We start from the raw sequence: 16,106 nt of genomic DNA, 5'->3' as shown, positions 1-16,106 counted from the left end.
TCATCCGCACTCATCAAAGTCTCGGCAACAACCAACGGCATAATAGAATAGAAACTTTCCATCTGGCTAATCAAGGGGATCAACCTTATGTCACCGAACTCACCATTGTTATTCGACAGCAAATAATGATTCAACAAGAAAAATACAAGGGCTCGAATATTCAATTTCTGTTCGGTCATATTTTTACTAGGCCTAAAGTGATGTTTTACAAGTGTTGCCAAGTTAACCTTATCATCTACAACAATTTCAGCAAACATGTTATCATCTAGCCCTAGGAAAGCCCTTATAGTTGTTTTACCCTCTTCAATAGTGCCAGGGGTAACAGGAGTAGCATTAGTAGGATAACCAAGGATCGCAGCAAATTCATCAGGCAAAGGACATATTTCATTTCCCTGAAAGGCAAAAACATGATGATCGGAGTCCCAAAAGCTTAGGGCAGCATGCAGAAAGTTATAATCAATATTAATTTGTTGTAAACCTAAAAGTGCCTCTAAGTGGTATTCTTTTAACAAAGCTTTTTCTGTGGGAGTAAGCGCCCGCAGCCAACGCCTAACAGTCCGTTGGAGTGAGAAAGTAGGGATCGACATGGCAAAAGCAGTGAATAATTAGAGCACAGCAAAAGAAGAGAAAGAATTTGAGAGTGGTGGAAAATAAGGACGTATCTAGCCCCTATATATAGCTGAACGCACCCAATGACATCCTGATCCCATTCGGAAACGTGTTTAGAAATCCGAAAATCAAATATTACCAGGAAAGGACTTTCAGCGCCCACCCCTGGGCGCCGAAATGTTTAACGCCTGAACTTGGGCGCTGAAAATGCAGCCCAAGGCCCAGATTTCACAAAACATGGAACAGGAAAGGACTTAAGACCGTGTTGCTAAAACACGAGGCCCTATTGCAAGTAGGATCAAGCCCAAAGCACCTTTAGCTCCCAAATAAGCAAGAAAAAAATAATGACATTAAAAACTTGGTCGAAACTTAGACTCGTCACAGAAAATGCTTGTGTACACTTTCAAAAAAAAAGCAAGTTAAATATCATGGTCATTCTTCGAAACACCAAAAATATGTGTCGTCAAGTCATTGGTTTTCCAAATAAAAAAATGTTTGTCTGTCAAAGGGTTAATCCGGGCCAAGCTAAAACCGGATGTCGCCTGAAAACTAAAGTCGCACTCCACGGCTACTATAGAAGGTCGCTCGCACATACGAGCATGACCCCAAACATGATTACAAGATGCGAAAAACAACCGACGAGCCCCAGTGCTTGGGGGCTCGAGAAAAAATAGACTCCAACGAGGAGCGCGCGATCAAAATCACATTCCCGGACTGCGCCATACACCATATCATGTTTGGATGTCTCAAAAAGAACAACAAATAGGTTCGACCTCGTCGAAAGGACGTCGCTGACGCTTGTGCACGGTCCTCTGATCAAAGACCAAGTCGAGCCGTAAAGACTAGCTCAAAATCACGAAAGCGGACGGTCGCAAGACAAAGATCCGTCTGAACACGTTGTCAGCCCACGTTCAGGTTACAACTAAATTCGAGCACCCCTCGAAAGAATTCGCTCTTGCAAGAATGAATAAAAGAAATTCTCAAAGGAAATCACAAAGAGCCAAAGAAATAGGAACTTGCCCATCTTCAGTCGGCAAGATCGCGTCACAAACATAAATCATAAAGCCAGGAAAGCATGATTTATGATTTATGATTTATGACAAAACATAAATCATGCGGAAAAACCATAAAGCCAGGAAAGCATATTATTTACACATAATCATTTAGCATAGTTTAGATGCATACACTTTGTTGCGTGCCCTCCCTAGCTGCGCCCGAACCGAACAAGAACAAGTCTTTAGGACTCCAAGTGTCGTCCCTCCGTAGATAGTCCACAGTACGTCCGGATCCGCCTCAAGACTGACCAACTAGAATCGCCCTTAAGGTACTAGGATTTTCGGCTAGGTTAGTGCAAGTGTATGGCTGAATTTTTCTTTCAAAAACTTACCTTTTGAATACTTCAATCATCCCTATAAATTATGACCCTAGGCTCCTATTTATAGAGGTATGGAAAAGGAATTATAATCCTACTAGGATTTGGATTTATTAATTAGAATCCAACTTGAACTCTAAATAATAAATATAATCTTATTAGGATTAGGATTTAATCAATATGTAGAATCCCGATAGCTTTAGGATTCGTACAGGAACACAAACACTTACGCACGCACGAGCCGCACGCCCATGCGCAAGCCTCGCGGCCCACGCACGGCGCACAACCCCTTTGCCCGCAGCCCATGATGCGCGCGCGCCAAGGCTTGGCTGGGCCTGGCCTTGCGTTGGGCCTGGTCGAGCTTGGCGTGTGTTTGTTGCATGTGGCTTGCTGGGCGACGGCCTGGCTTCGTGCTGGGCCTTCGTCTAGAAAGCCTCGTCCGATGCTAATTCGTACGATACGCTTCCGATTAAATTCCCGATTCCGGAATTCATTTCCGATACGAACAATATTTAATATTTCCGATTCCGGAATTAATTTCCGTTTCGAACAAATATTTAATATTTTCGTTTCCGGAATCATTTTCCGATTTCGATAATATTTCCGATTCTGACAATATTTCCGTTTCCGGCAATATTTCCGTTTCCGGCAATATCATCGTTTCCGGAGTATTCATTTCTTGCTTGTGACGATCTCAACTCCCACTGAAACCAAGATCCGTCGATTCCGAATATCCATAGATGGAGTATTTAATGCCATTAAATACTTGATCCGTTTACGTACTATTTGTGTGACCCTACGGGTTCAGTCAAGAGTAAGCTGTGGATTAATATCATTAATTCCAATTGAACTGAAGCGACCTCTAGCTAGGCATTCAGCTCACTTGATCTCACTGAATTATTAACTTGTTAATTAATACTGAACCGCATTTATTAGACTTAATATTATATGCATACTTGGACCAAGGGCATTATTTCCTTCAATAGCCACCTCCATTGGTGTTCCCATTGTTGTTTCGGTTCCCATTCTGCTGTTGGTTTCCTCCAGGCTTTCCATGGTTCTGGTGGTTGCCATTGTTGTTGCTATTTTTACCACCTTGGTGGTTCCTTTGGTTTCCACCTCCATTTCCCCCATTTCGGTTCTGATTGTTCCGATTATTGCCTTTGTGGTTACCTTGGTTAGGCTTTCCATTCTTAGAATATCATTCATACTCCCTATGGCCTATCTTTTGACAGAATCTACAAGTCACCAAATTTCCATCACAATCCTTTCCAGGGTGATTCATGTTACAGCGCCTACATTCGTAGGTCCGTACTCCATTCCTTCCAGACTGATTTCCACCACCTTGGTTGTTGCGATTACCACCATTGTTAGTCCTAAACTGGAAATTCCCATTTCCTTTGTGCTTCTTAAAATTCCCCTGATTCTGATGGTTATTCCCTTGATTTGAGCTTCCACCATCCTTTGTCTTTTTAGCACTACCATTCTTCCTTTGCTGTAACCCATACAGGTGAGCAGCTTTTCCGTACAGGGTGTCTAACGAGGTAAAGGTCTCTCCAGACAAAAAAAGCTGTAAGTCCATGGTCAAACCATTCTCAAATCTTTGAGCCCTGAGCTCTTCCGTTGCCACCACTTCAGGTGCAAACCTAGACAGCTCTATAAACTTAGAATAGTATTCCGTCACAGACAGACCTCCCATTTTGAGTTCAATGAACTCTTGCGCCTTTTGCTTTTTCAGATAAGGTGGGTAAAACTTGTTCCTTAGTGCAGTTTTGAATGCTTCCCATCCAAAGTTAGGTGTGGCTCTAAGGGGATTTTCACATCTTTGCCACCATAAATCAGCTTCACCTCTTAGGTAGTACACAACACTATTCACCCTAAGGTTTTCGGGGCAATTCACAGCTACAATGAGTTTATCAAACTCTCTCAACCAGTCCTCAAGCAAACTGGGTTCAATCTCTCCGCTATAGAGTGGAGGCTTGATTTGAGCTATTTTCTTAAACATTTCCCCAGCCGGATCATGCATTGGGTTGGCTCTGGTTTGAGCTAGGTCTCGAACTACCTCAGCTAGTTGTCTAACCACTTCAGAAATCTCTTGGTTAGCCATATTCCTTCTCCTGAATAAATAAAAAGGCTAACTTTAATATTGGTTGGACATGACATTACTAAGGCACTAGTTCAACAACGAACCTACTCACAACAGGAACACATTTAGGCGCAACCTAGGGGAAGAGTTGGCGCCATTCTTGGGCCTTCTCACCCCACTATTCGATGCAAGTAAATTTAGATGGTTGCTACCAAACCACCTTGCACATAAAATTTCATCGAAGAAATAACAAGTAATCCATTTGCGATACCCACAAGACTTAGAATTTAGAATTGAACTTAAAGGATAACGAAAAAGGAAATTCTATTCTTTTATTAAAACTTCAATGAGTAAGTCTTACATCCACTAATGCCATAGCATTTATTCTCCAACTATGATAAAACTAAAACCATAAATAGTAGCTTTGCCACTTTATTAATCAACGAAATATAAAACTAAGGATTACATTTCTCTAGAGACTAACGTCATCACGACGATCATTTCTTTCCTTGTATTGCTCTGGAGTAAAGTCTTGATCATTAGGATCATCTAAGTCTTCTTCCGGATCCGAGTCTTCATCCATAGCCTCATCATTTTGCTGTGGCTCACTATCAACCACATTATTCTCTTCAAACTCATCTTCAGATCCACTGGATATCTCAATGGTGGGTTCAGGAACTATAGGGTTAGGATTTTCAATCTCTACCACATCATCATCACTATCCTCCTCAACCTCACTAGCTTGCTCATCATGGATCATGCCATCCTCACCATCACTTTCTATTCCTCCATAGCCCATACCTAGACCCGCAGAGTACTTCCCATCCTCATAGCTATTTTCTGCAACCTCTAAGATAGTAGCAAGAACCTCAGAGTCATACTTCCACCTACCATCACTAGTCCCATATTTATACCAATTAGGGGTACCATCACCAAAATGCATGTCACTGAACTTGTTCTTGAGGTCTATGTAAGGGTTCTTATGGGGTAAACAATGTACAACCATACTAGCCATCATATCTTTGTGCCTAAGGTGGGGCATATTCTTGGTCAAAGCCAAATAGTCACAAGCAAACACGATCTTCTGAACATACGTGCGAGGAGTCTCATTATCCATCTTCTCTAAGTATCCTAGTCTGGTGAACTTAGAAGGTAGCATCCTTAATTCCTGAAAATTCACAACTCAAAGCCTTACTAACGCGTTTCCATAGAAATTCCAACCCTAAAAGGATACAATAAATAGTTCGTGGAGCCATACAATTTCAATGCACGCATATATGCTCAACATGAAATATGATGCAATTAATCACATAAAGCAAGATAAAACATGGTTAGAACATATTCATGGCACTTAATAAATCACATTGTCACATAATATGCATTCTTAGACTAATATGCCATTCTTAGTCTACCCAATTCTCACTTGAAAATAATATTAATTTTCAAAATTAATTAAGAAATAACTCCTAACTTAGTTGAAATTATTTAAATTAAAATCGAAAATTAATAAGAATTATTGATTAATTAAATAAATAAATAAATAAATAAATTTCGGATAATTTAAAATAAAATAAAAAGAAATCCGAAAAATATTCGAATAAATAAATAAATAAGTAAATCAATAATTAAAATAATTCGGATATTTAAATAAAATAATTTCCGAAATTATTAAAATAAATTCGAATTATTTTCGAAATTTTCGAATAAAATAAAAAAAAAATCGAAAATTTTTAATTAAATTTACGTAATAATCCAACTTTTCAACTCATTTCAAACGACCCAAAATAATTGATATTTGACCTTTAAAATATTGAGTACTCAAAATAATACGTTTTGACTTTAGGAAATTAATTTTCGAAAATCCTAAAGTTCCGTAATCGTAGTTTAAGGATTTACCACTTTGCAATATTAGTTAATGCAAAGCAGCTCTCAAACTAGAGCTCTGCAAATACCACTTTGTAACACCCTAATAATTCCTTGCTTTTATAAAACCATTTTCTAACTTAAAATAAAGGAATTACTAAAGTATTACCGCCACCGTGATAACGGTTAAGGCTATTACCAGAATTACGCAGCGGAAATTAATGTCAACTAACTTTTAAAAACATAATTAATAGAATATCGAGGCCTCCTACAATTTGGAACCATAATGGCCCAAAACCCAAAGTATAAATAATTCAAACATTTCAAACATAATTAAAGTATTATTAAATAGTTCAAAATACGAAAACATGCAACTCTCTCGATCATCCCAAGCCACATGATTCCGATCAACCAACCTGCTATTTTATTCTACTCCCCATCAATGCAAGTGCAAATGATAGATCATCAAAGGGTCATTAAGGCAAAGGCCATAACCAAAACACACAAAGCACGTAGTCAGCAAAAGCTGAGTACTTACAAGCATAGGGTGAATGAAACTAAAACATGCATCACTCACTAAGTACTAATCAACATGCAAAAGCCATATAATAATAAACAATCAATCCTGAATACAAGACTCGACTCTTGACTCACAATTTAATTAGAATAAGCTTCGAAAGGGCCAAAAGCATAATCCACAAAGGGAAAAGGTGATGGGAGCCAACCATACACCAAATATATAATAAAAAAATCGGGCCATACCGAGTGTCGGGCCATACCGACGGAATTCCTGCGCATAATATAAATGAAACAACGTCTTGTATCATTAGTAGGAGTACGAGCTTTCCGGCAAGACTCCCCCCATTGTTCATACTCAAGGTATATACGTTCCAAGAGTTTTGAAGTTTGTTCTGGTTGCACTTTACGTTTATTAATATTTTATAAAAGGCGAACTCAAGACTCACCAACATGCACACATACAATTAATAAACAACAACCAAAACAATCTTATTTTAAATGCTTTAGGACTTGTGATCAACAAGGCAAGACACTTGTGATATTACTACCATGTTCCTCCTCACCAAAGTGAGACTCCACATCATGCACATTAACATGAGGGTTGTGCCCTTGCACGACAAATCCTAATTCATTTCATACATAATATTCCCAACTGAACCCTACATGTGCGGTGGCTTACGTGAGCTAACCCTTCACATGTGGTAAAATAAATAGTACAACGAAGTACGAATAATTGGCTCAAAATATGCTAGACATCCCGTACAATAGCATACAAATAAATAATCCATCCCTTGCATGTGAAATAAACCATACATGCATAAATATTGAACAACATGATTGACAATGAAATCCATACTCATAATAATTCCAACATGCTTGTTCAACAATTGATCCAATAAATCCAACATCACAAATCACATGCTCGTTCACCATAATAAACATGATTCCACATAATGTAATTCACATCATCAACAATCATGTAATGTCATTGACAAAAGGTGTGGTCGCCCTAGACTTGTACGTACCTTGAATACCTAAGCGTAGGGGCCACTTTGCAATAACGAGCACTCAACTAGAAATCACCTCCTATCATCAAAATAGTGAAACTTAAATTATTTCCATGTTCATTAAATTTCCAGCAACTTTATAAAATTTAAAACCTCCTTTAGACTTTAGAATTCAATCGTTTTTCAATAATAAAAACGTCTCAATTTGCAAAATCAATCCCTAGTACGAAAACATACTTTTTCCGCCTTTAAAATCAATAAAAATCGACACTTTAAACCTTTATTCAAATCTGAAAATATAATTGATTATCATAATTAAAATCATCGATCACCTAATTATGCTAATCAATTGACTCATTAGGTCTAGGTTAAAACCCTAACTTGAAAATCCCAATAACACTAGCTTATCATCATAAAAATCAATACTTTATTCAATAAACAAATCTGAAAATTTATCCTTTAATAATTAAAACAAGCCTAATGAATCACAACACGCAAATCCTCAAACCACGGTATTCATAACCGGTTCCCAGCATTTTAATTACTCAAAACAATATTAATATAATAATTTAAAATAGGTAAGGAAGAAGAGAATTATACCAATCCGGCCTATAGCACGGAACAACCACGAATTAATGTGATTGGGCAAAAAAGATTGAACAACGAATGAACAAACAACAACGTCAACACATAACGCACCACTCGTGGGCGTGTGTGCAGCGACGAAGAGGAACGGGCAGCAGGGGCTCGCAGCAATGCTGGCGAGAGGGGAGCAGCGCGCTGGCGCGGGCGAAGGGAGTGAGGGAGTGTGGGCGCGAGGGCGAGAGAGAGAGGGAGTGTGGGCGTACGGCTGGGCGAGGGAAGGCAGCAGAGGCAGCACCACACAACATAGGGGCACGAGCAGCGAGGGGGATGGGCGTTGTGCCGTGCAAGGGGCACGAGCAGCAGCGGGCACTCGTGTGCGGGACGAGGGCCGAACGAGCAAGGAGGAGAGAGAAAGAGGAGTGTTGGGCAAGAAAGAGAGAAAAGATTTTATGACAAAATAGGGGGTCATTTAATGATGGGGGAGCCCTATTTATAGGCTCCCTAATCCCTTGATGGGCTAGGCTTAGGAGATTTGAGTTGGGCTTAGGAAATAAATGATTTGGGCTAGCTTAGGATTTAAATTAAACTCTTTTGATTGGGCTCGTTTAGTAAAACGAATTGGACTTTTTATTTAAAACCCGAAGCTTTAAAAAATCATTTGCAACTCATTTAATTTCCCGACTCAAGAATTAAATTCGTTTCGTAATTAATTAAAATAATAAATATTCTAATTAATTAAAATACATTAAATAAAATGCATTTAAATATTATTTAAATGTTAATAAATCGTAAAATGCTTTATAAATATAATAAAATATACTTATAAATATTATAAAAATACGAGGTATTACAGGTTGGGCGCGGAGGAGAGGGACGACGAAGGGGAGGTTGGGCGCGGGGAAAGGGGCGGCGAAGGGTGGTGGTGGTGGTTCTGAGTTGTTGGGGTTGTGGTGGAGGCGGTCAGTGGTGGTGGCGACTGGCGGCAGTCAAGGTGGTGGTGGTGGTTTTAGGAGGTAAATTAGAAATTTAAAAATCAAAATTGAAATTGTTAATCTGATTTGGGTGGCATTTGGGGGTGATTGAAAAGCTATTTATAGTTGTTATGGAGCTTTATAGATGCAACAACTCAGATTGATTGTATTGACAAGTGGAAGAGATTGAATCAAGGAAATTGATGAATAAGATGAGCTATCCTAGTTCTAGATTTCCAGATATTCAAGTAGGTTTGATGAGTAAGATTTGAATTGCAATATGGTGGTGACAAGTAGATTGAGTTGCCTTGAGGTGGTGACAAGTAGAAAGTTGAGCTTTTGACTCCCATGGCCAAAGTGACGTGAGGAAGAAGAAGAGAAAAGTGAAGGTTGACTTTGTTTCATTTAGGTGCTAATAAGGGTAGTTTAGTAACTTTTGGGCTAATTTTCAGAATTTAATTACTAATAACCAAAATTTAAATAACAATTTTGACTAAATTAATTTCTGAAAATGATATTTATAAAGTGCAAATAATTAAATTTAGTTTCCGAATAAATCGTTAACGAAAACGTTATTTTAAAATCTTTTATAAGTTACGAAATATTTAAAACGTAATTATTCTCGAAAATACGATATTAAATTTTATAATAAATCGTGAAGTAATATTAAAAGTTATAAATAAAACTTTTGTTAATAAAATGTGACATTACGATTTAAAACGAATTTTAAGCGAATAAAAATAATTAAACTTAATTAATCGTGCTTTGAAATTCCGGGGTATTACAGGTTGGCTCCCATCACCCTTTTCTTTCCTTTTGAGGATACTTTACTTTACCCGTTCGAAGCTACTTTTTATTAATATGTGAGTGAAGAGTCGTGTCAAGTGTCGAGTCTTGTCTCCATGCTTATCTGTTTATTATATGGCTTTTGCATGTGGATTATTTAATTTGTCGAGTGAAGCATGTTAGGATAGAATGTTATTCTACCTTGTTCGTACTCAGCTTTTGCTGACTTCGTGCTTCATGTCTTCTGGTCATGGCCTTTTCCTTAATGACCCTATGATGATCCATCATTGCATTTGCGTTGTTGGGGAGTAGATTTATAATAAAGCAGGTTTGTAGAGATAACTTGCGGGAGAAGTTATCATGGGATTGAGTCGAGAGTTTATTCTTCCGTATTTTATAAACTCTATTTTTATTTATAGTCATGACTAATACTACTTATAGTTAATGGATTTTCAAATGGTTTAATACTTTGGATTTGGGCCTCAAAGGTTCCAACTTATTTTAATATAATAACCATTAACTATTTATTTGATATGTTTTGAAAGTTAGTTAATTCCGCTGCGTAATTCTGGTAAATAGCCTTAGCCGTTATCACGGTGGCGGTAATATCTTGGTAATTCCTTTGTTTTAAGTTGGAAAATATTTTATAAAAAGTAAGGAATTATTAGGGTGTTACAAACAATTATACTTCAATTCTAGATAATCTACCTATAAACACTGGGATTTTCATTTAAGATAACTCAATATAGATTACTCATTAAGTGCTTCTCGTGCCCCTGTCACTTTAAATTCAACCGAACTTATAAGCGCAAATAGATAGAATGACATAACCTAAAATATTAAAGTCCCCAAACTTTTCCATTCCCCATGATCCAAGGCAAGATTCCAAATGATCAAATAAAATTCAATCGCGTTGTTCACATTAGCATAATGTACACCAAATCAAGCCATAATACATATTAACACTCTAATCAAAACTTAATCAAACAAATAAATAGAATAAAAGAAACCGTTAAATCCACAAAACGATTGAACAGTGACCCAAAAAAATAAAACACAACATTGATTCAATCAAATTATATTTGTAGCAAAGTACGCACACGTTGGATTTTAACTCCAGAAACACAAGCTTAGAAAAATAAATCATCATAGATCGACAAAACCCAATAATACAAAAATTAGCAAGAATTCATCATACAAAAATCTCAATAATACAAAAATATCAGCAATAATAAATCAGTAAGAATTCACCATCGAAAAATTGAAATTGCACAAAAATCAGCAAGAATTAAAACATACGGAAATAAAAGAGAAAAAAAGAGAGATATTCACCTTTGAGATTTGGTAATATATTCATCAAAACATATCAAATGCAAACAGTGAAGTGGGTGTGGAGCAGATTGGGGAGATGAGAGTTAGGGTCCATTGAACGGAAAGGGGAAGAAAAATGAGGAGAGAGAAAGCAACTGGGTGGGAAGATGAGAATTAGGGTTTATTGAATGGAAGGGACAAAGGAGGAAAGGATATTTCAGTAGTTTTACTATTCTTAAGAGAAAACCATGTATTTTAAAAAAGGAATATAAGGGTAGGACAATCATTTAACTATTCTTAAGAAAAATATGGGGGTTTCTTGCGAGCTCCACCCAATCAATTTTCATGATTGGCGAGTGAAACATATTAAAGGTTATTTTCGTAAATAAATTATCAAAATATACAATCTAAATATTTAGATTGTATTATATCTGTATTTTAAAAAGAGATACACTTTTCTTAAACGGTCGTAGTTTAAAAAGAGATACACTTTCCTGTTTTGATATGTTGTGGTCCCTACTTCCATTATATTAATATTTCTCTCTTTCTTGTGGTCCCCACACTTACTCACATCATCTTTTTACTATAATAAATAATTCACCCACTATCCCATTTTCATCTTATTTTAATAAATTCAACTCACTCTTTTAAAATTAGGTGTCAGTCAAAGTGTATCTCATTTTAAATACAAAGGGAGTGTATTTTTCATTATAATTACGACAATGCCACTTGATATGACAATTAAGGGGATTGTTTTTCGTGTTTTTAAAGGGTTAGGTTCAGGTTACAATTACATAAGTTGGAGAAATTCCGAGTTAATCTCAGTGATTAGAATTTTCAATCAAATGGCATTTTCGTAAATATTTTGCTTGAAAACTGTAGGTGGTATAATGTTAGGTGTTGACTGTATATTTGTAGTTATTGACTGCATAGATATTACTCGGTGTTAATTGGATACCACTTATCGTTGACTATATATTTTATGCACTACAAGAAATTGTAACATTAACGACGGGAAATCTCGTTGCTAAAGGCCAATAATCGTTGATTAATGACGGGAATTCATGTCACGAATCTGTCATAAAAGGGGGCAGTCGTTAATGGAAAAGCCTGTCGTTAACCCGTCTTAAATGATTTTGGGACGGTTGTTCCAATCTTTGTTTGGTTGTTCGACGAGATTTTTAATATGTCGCGCTATTAGGTTGTCATTAAAGATACAATTCTAGTAGTGTTAACCTCCCAAATAACACATGTAGTGTCCCTTATTGACAAAAGAAGAGAGAATTATCACTTTATAATTAAGGCTAAGGTGCTACTCAATCTCCTTATCGTCATATGGTTAATTTTAATTAAGTTGGAACCTTCATTTAGACTTATTAAGCGGAATCTTTCTCTTAATGACGGGCGCGACCCATCTCCATATTTAACATTTACATGTAAGCCGTAAACCTAATACTACGATGAGTTTATACATATATTTATACATGTACTCCATTGTACTTTGTATTCTACGTTCGTTTTTACGTGCTCTAATTATACTACAAAATTTTGTATATTTTATGACAATCTAATAACGACGGGTAAAAATCCCGTCGCAAAAGGGCTTTTGCGACGGGGATAACAACCCAAAAAAGACGGGAATAACTGTCGCAAATGTCTTTTACGACGGGTTAACGACGGGATTTTCCATTAACGACGGCCCCCTTTTATGACGGGTTCGGGACGGAAAATCCCGTCGTTAACCAACAATTATTGACCTTTAGCGACGGGATTTCCCGTCGTTAATAGTACCATTTCTTGTAGTGATGATTGCTAATGAATTACTAAAATGCAATATTGTTTATTGGTAAGTGATTGACTGCATAATTTTTTTTTTGGGTGCAAATGAGCCACAAGGGCGGGGATGAGAATCGATCCCAGGATCACTTGGAACCGGGATGGAAGCTCTAACCAACTGAGCTATCCATCACTCTCATTGACTGTATATTTATAGTTGTGGATTGTTTATTAGTAGAAGCTTATTGTATATTGCGAGTTGTTGACTGTATATTATATAGTTGTTGATGTATTAATGCAATAATGATCGTACATGTGGCCCATATTTGATGACATGTCACTATACTTTAACCCACATTTAATGGAATTTTCGTAATAAAAGCATCAATTATTTACGAAAATGTCATTTGATTGGAAATTTTTTCCCAATTACTGATATTAAGGCCCTGTTCTTTTTGGCTTAATTTCAGTTTCATGACTTATTTGGCAGTTCAGTTCAGTTTAGGAGCATTCAGTTCAGTTCAGTTAAGCTCAGTTTAGTTTAGGAGCATTGAGTTCAGTTCAGTTCAGTTCAGTTCAGGAGCATTCAGTTCAGTTCAGTTAAGCTTAGTTTAGTTTAGGAGCATTCAGTTCAGTTCAGTTCAGTTCAGTTCAGGAGCATTCAGTTCAGTTCAGTTTAATTCAGTTTAATTCAATTCAATTTAACTTAATAATAATAATAATAATAATAATAATAATAATAATAATAATAGTACTTATATTATTATATTACAGAGTACTTATTATTTATATTTATATTATTATATTACTTATTATTTATGATGTGGCCTAAAAGAACGCCACGTCGGGTGCAGGAAGCTGAGGTGGTCGTAGAGGAAGAACCAATTGTGGAAGCGTCTCCGTCGGGTGGCCACCTAAGCCCCAGCGTCCGAGATGCCGTGCTGGATGAGAATTTGGACTTGCCAGTCTCGGTGGGGTCGCTACGCGAGATCTTAGCACGATTCCAACATCAAATGAACCAAACCTTTCGACAGCAGATGAGCACCACATTGCAAGATGAAATTCGGAAAAATATACTAATCTACAGCACTGAGAGGACGGCTCCACAGAGGCCCCTCAGTCTGGGCGTCAATCGGATAAACAGAATGCCGTGGAATCAGCCCTGTGCCTGAGCGCTCGGGGATTGACCGCGGCCTCCCAACTTGTCTACCTCGAAGGGACCAAGTCATACGACCACCATCTAGGGGAAACCCACCAGCCGTCTTACGGCCCGCCTCGTGGCGTCAAGAATATTATGAAGCTGAATCTGAACTATCAGACACTGGGTCCACCCCTGTGATGGAAGATCCGCCATTTTACCCCTCTACTCGAGGACAGACCCAGATAACGCCCAACAGGGTAAGCCTGCGTCCCCGCCTGCTCTCCAGCCATCGTGAACCAACTTACCACATTCATCAAGGGTTTAATAATATAACGCTAAGGCACATGAGTACTCCCATCTCCGAGGATATCATGAATGCCCCAAAAGAGCCTAAGGTAAAAACTCCTACCATTGAAGCCTATGACGGTACCAACGATCCCGATATGCACTTAGTTGCATAACGTCATCATATGTATGTTCAAGGAACCAATGAAGCCACTTGGTGCGAATATTTCCCGGCCACTCTCAAAGGGGTAGCGTCTAAGTGGTTTGAGCGACTACCCCCAGGGTCAATTGCCTCTTTCAACGAACTGCAAACTCTGTTCTCCACTAGGTTCATGGCAAACAAGGAAGAAAGGAAAACAAGTATGCACTTGGGACGAATTCAACAGGGGAAAGATGAATCACTAAGAAGCTATGTGAAACGTTTCAACCTAGAGGCCGGACAGATCCCAGATTTGCCCGACGGCGTCTCCTTCGATAATTTTATCAGGGGATTGAAGAAGGGATCCTTTAAGTTTGACCTAGTCAAGAAAAGTGTGCGGACTATGGCCGAAGTTTTGGACGAGGCCGAAGCATTTATCCATGCAACAGAAATATGCAGTTCGTCAAAAGATGGAAGGACTTTAGAAGCAACAGATTCCTCAGGGAAGAAAGACAAAATAGACCGAAAAGCCCCACGAGTAAATGGTACTTGGGTTCTCTCGAAAGAGCATGATACCAATTCTCCTGGACACAAGAGAGAACGTCCACAAGAAAGGGAATATTTCGAGTATAACACAGATCTCCTCACGATACTGAAAGACGTCGGAACCAGGTTTGACCTTGAACGACCTTTCCCCATAAAGTCTCCTGCTGAGAGTCGAGACCCTAAGTTGTATTGCCAGTTCCATGAAGACACAGGGCATGAAACCAAGAACTGTAGAAGCTTGAAGAGAGCTCTAGACGGCCTAGCCTCCAAAGGACACCTCAAGAACTACTTACAGAGGAATGCTCACGGCTTTGGAAAAAACCAGTACAAAAAGAACAAGTCACCTGTCTCACCTATAGAGGGACAACACAGTGAAGGGGGGTTTGTAGCCGTCATATCTGGGGGACCAGCCGCTGGAGAACCCACCATGAGGGGGCAGAAAGATTATGCTCGCCGCCTAGGGCAGGTAATGCTGTCAGGAAAGTCACCTCTGAACCCATTCCCACGGATCGAGATATGTGAGTCGGATGGTGGACGAGTAGCCACTCCGCATGATGATCCTATTGTGGTCGAGTTCAAAATATCCAATATGAGGGTGAAGCGCATCTTAATAGACACGGGGAGCTCGTCTGACATAATGAGCATGGAATGCCTCAACCTCCTAGCACATGACCCCAAAACCATGGAGAGCATACATTATCCCATCATTGGTTTTGGGGGAAGCATTATACACCCTGTAGGCGTCATCACTTTGCCGGTTCGAATTAGGGATAAAAAAAATGGACGGAAGATGGAAGTGAACTTCCTAATTGTTAAGGACTTGACAGCATACAACGTCATCTTGGGACGACCCACCATGAACAAGATTAAAGCAGTAGTCGTCACCCATCTGATGCTTTTGAAGTTGTATGCAATGATGGGGCGATAGGAACCATACATGGAGACCAACAGCAAGAAAGAGACTGTTACCTCACAACCCTCAACCCGTCAGCATGGAAGAAAGATTCGGCCGAAGCCAAAAGCAAAAGAAAGCATAAAGAAGAACTGCTAGCCGCCAATGAGAGTAAACCAGCCAAACCAGAACCAGTCAAGATAGAGAAAAGTGGCTGA

General features: G+C 38.5%; 1 protein-coding gene across 1 annotated transcript; it reads left to right on the top strand.

Moving 5' to 3' along the window:
• The first annotated feature begins 14,643 nt into the window (after positions 1–14,643).
• Positions 14,644–16,106, top strand: LOC110804109 (uncharacterized). The gene is made up of 2 exons (XM_056839322.1): positions 14,644–15,706; positions 15,925–16,106. The coding sequence occupies exons 1-2, from the start codon at positions 14,644–14,646 to the stop codon at positions 16,104–16,106; spliced, it is 1,245 nt and encodes a 414-aa protein (XP_056695300.1).

Source organism: Spinacia oleracea, chromosome 3 (genome assembly GCF_020520425.1).
Source record: "Spinacia oleracea cultivar Varoflay chromosome 3, BTI_SOV_V1, whole genome shotgun sequence".
Taxonomy (NCBI): domain Eukaryota; kingdom Viridiplantae; phylum Streptophyta; class Magnoliopsida; order Caryophyllales; family Amaranthaceae; genus Spinacia; species Spinacia oleracea.
This window is presented reverse-complemented; position numbering and strand designations above follow the sequence as displayed.

Excerpts from the sequence above, each read along its gene's own strand:
- LOC110804109 (XM_056839322.1), top strand. The coding sequence starts at position 14,644 with ATGGCAAACAAGGAAGAAAGGAAAACAAGTATGCACTTGGGACGAATT. Across the intron at positions 15,707-15,924 it reads CATACATTATCCCATCATTG|GAACCATACATGGAGACCAA; the intron begins GTTTTGGGGGAA and ends ATGGGGCGATAG.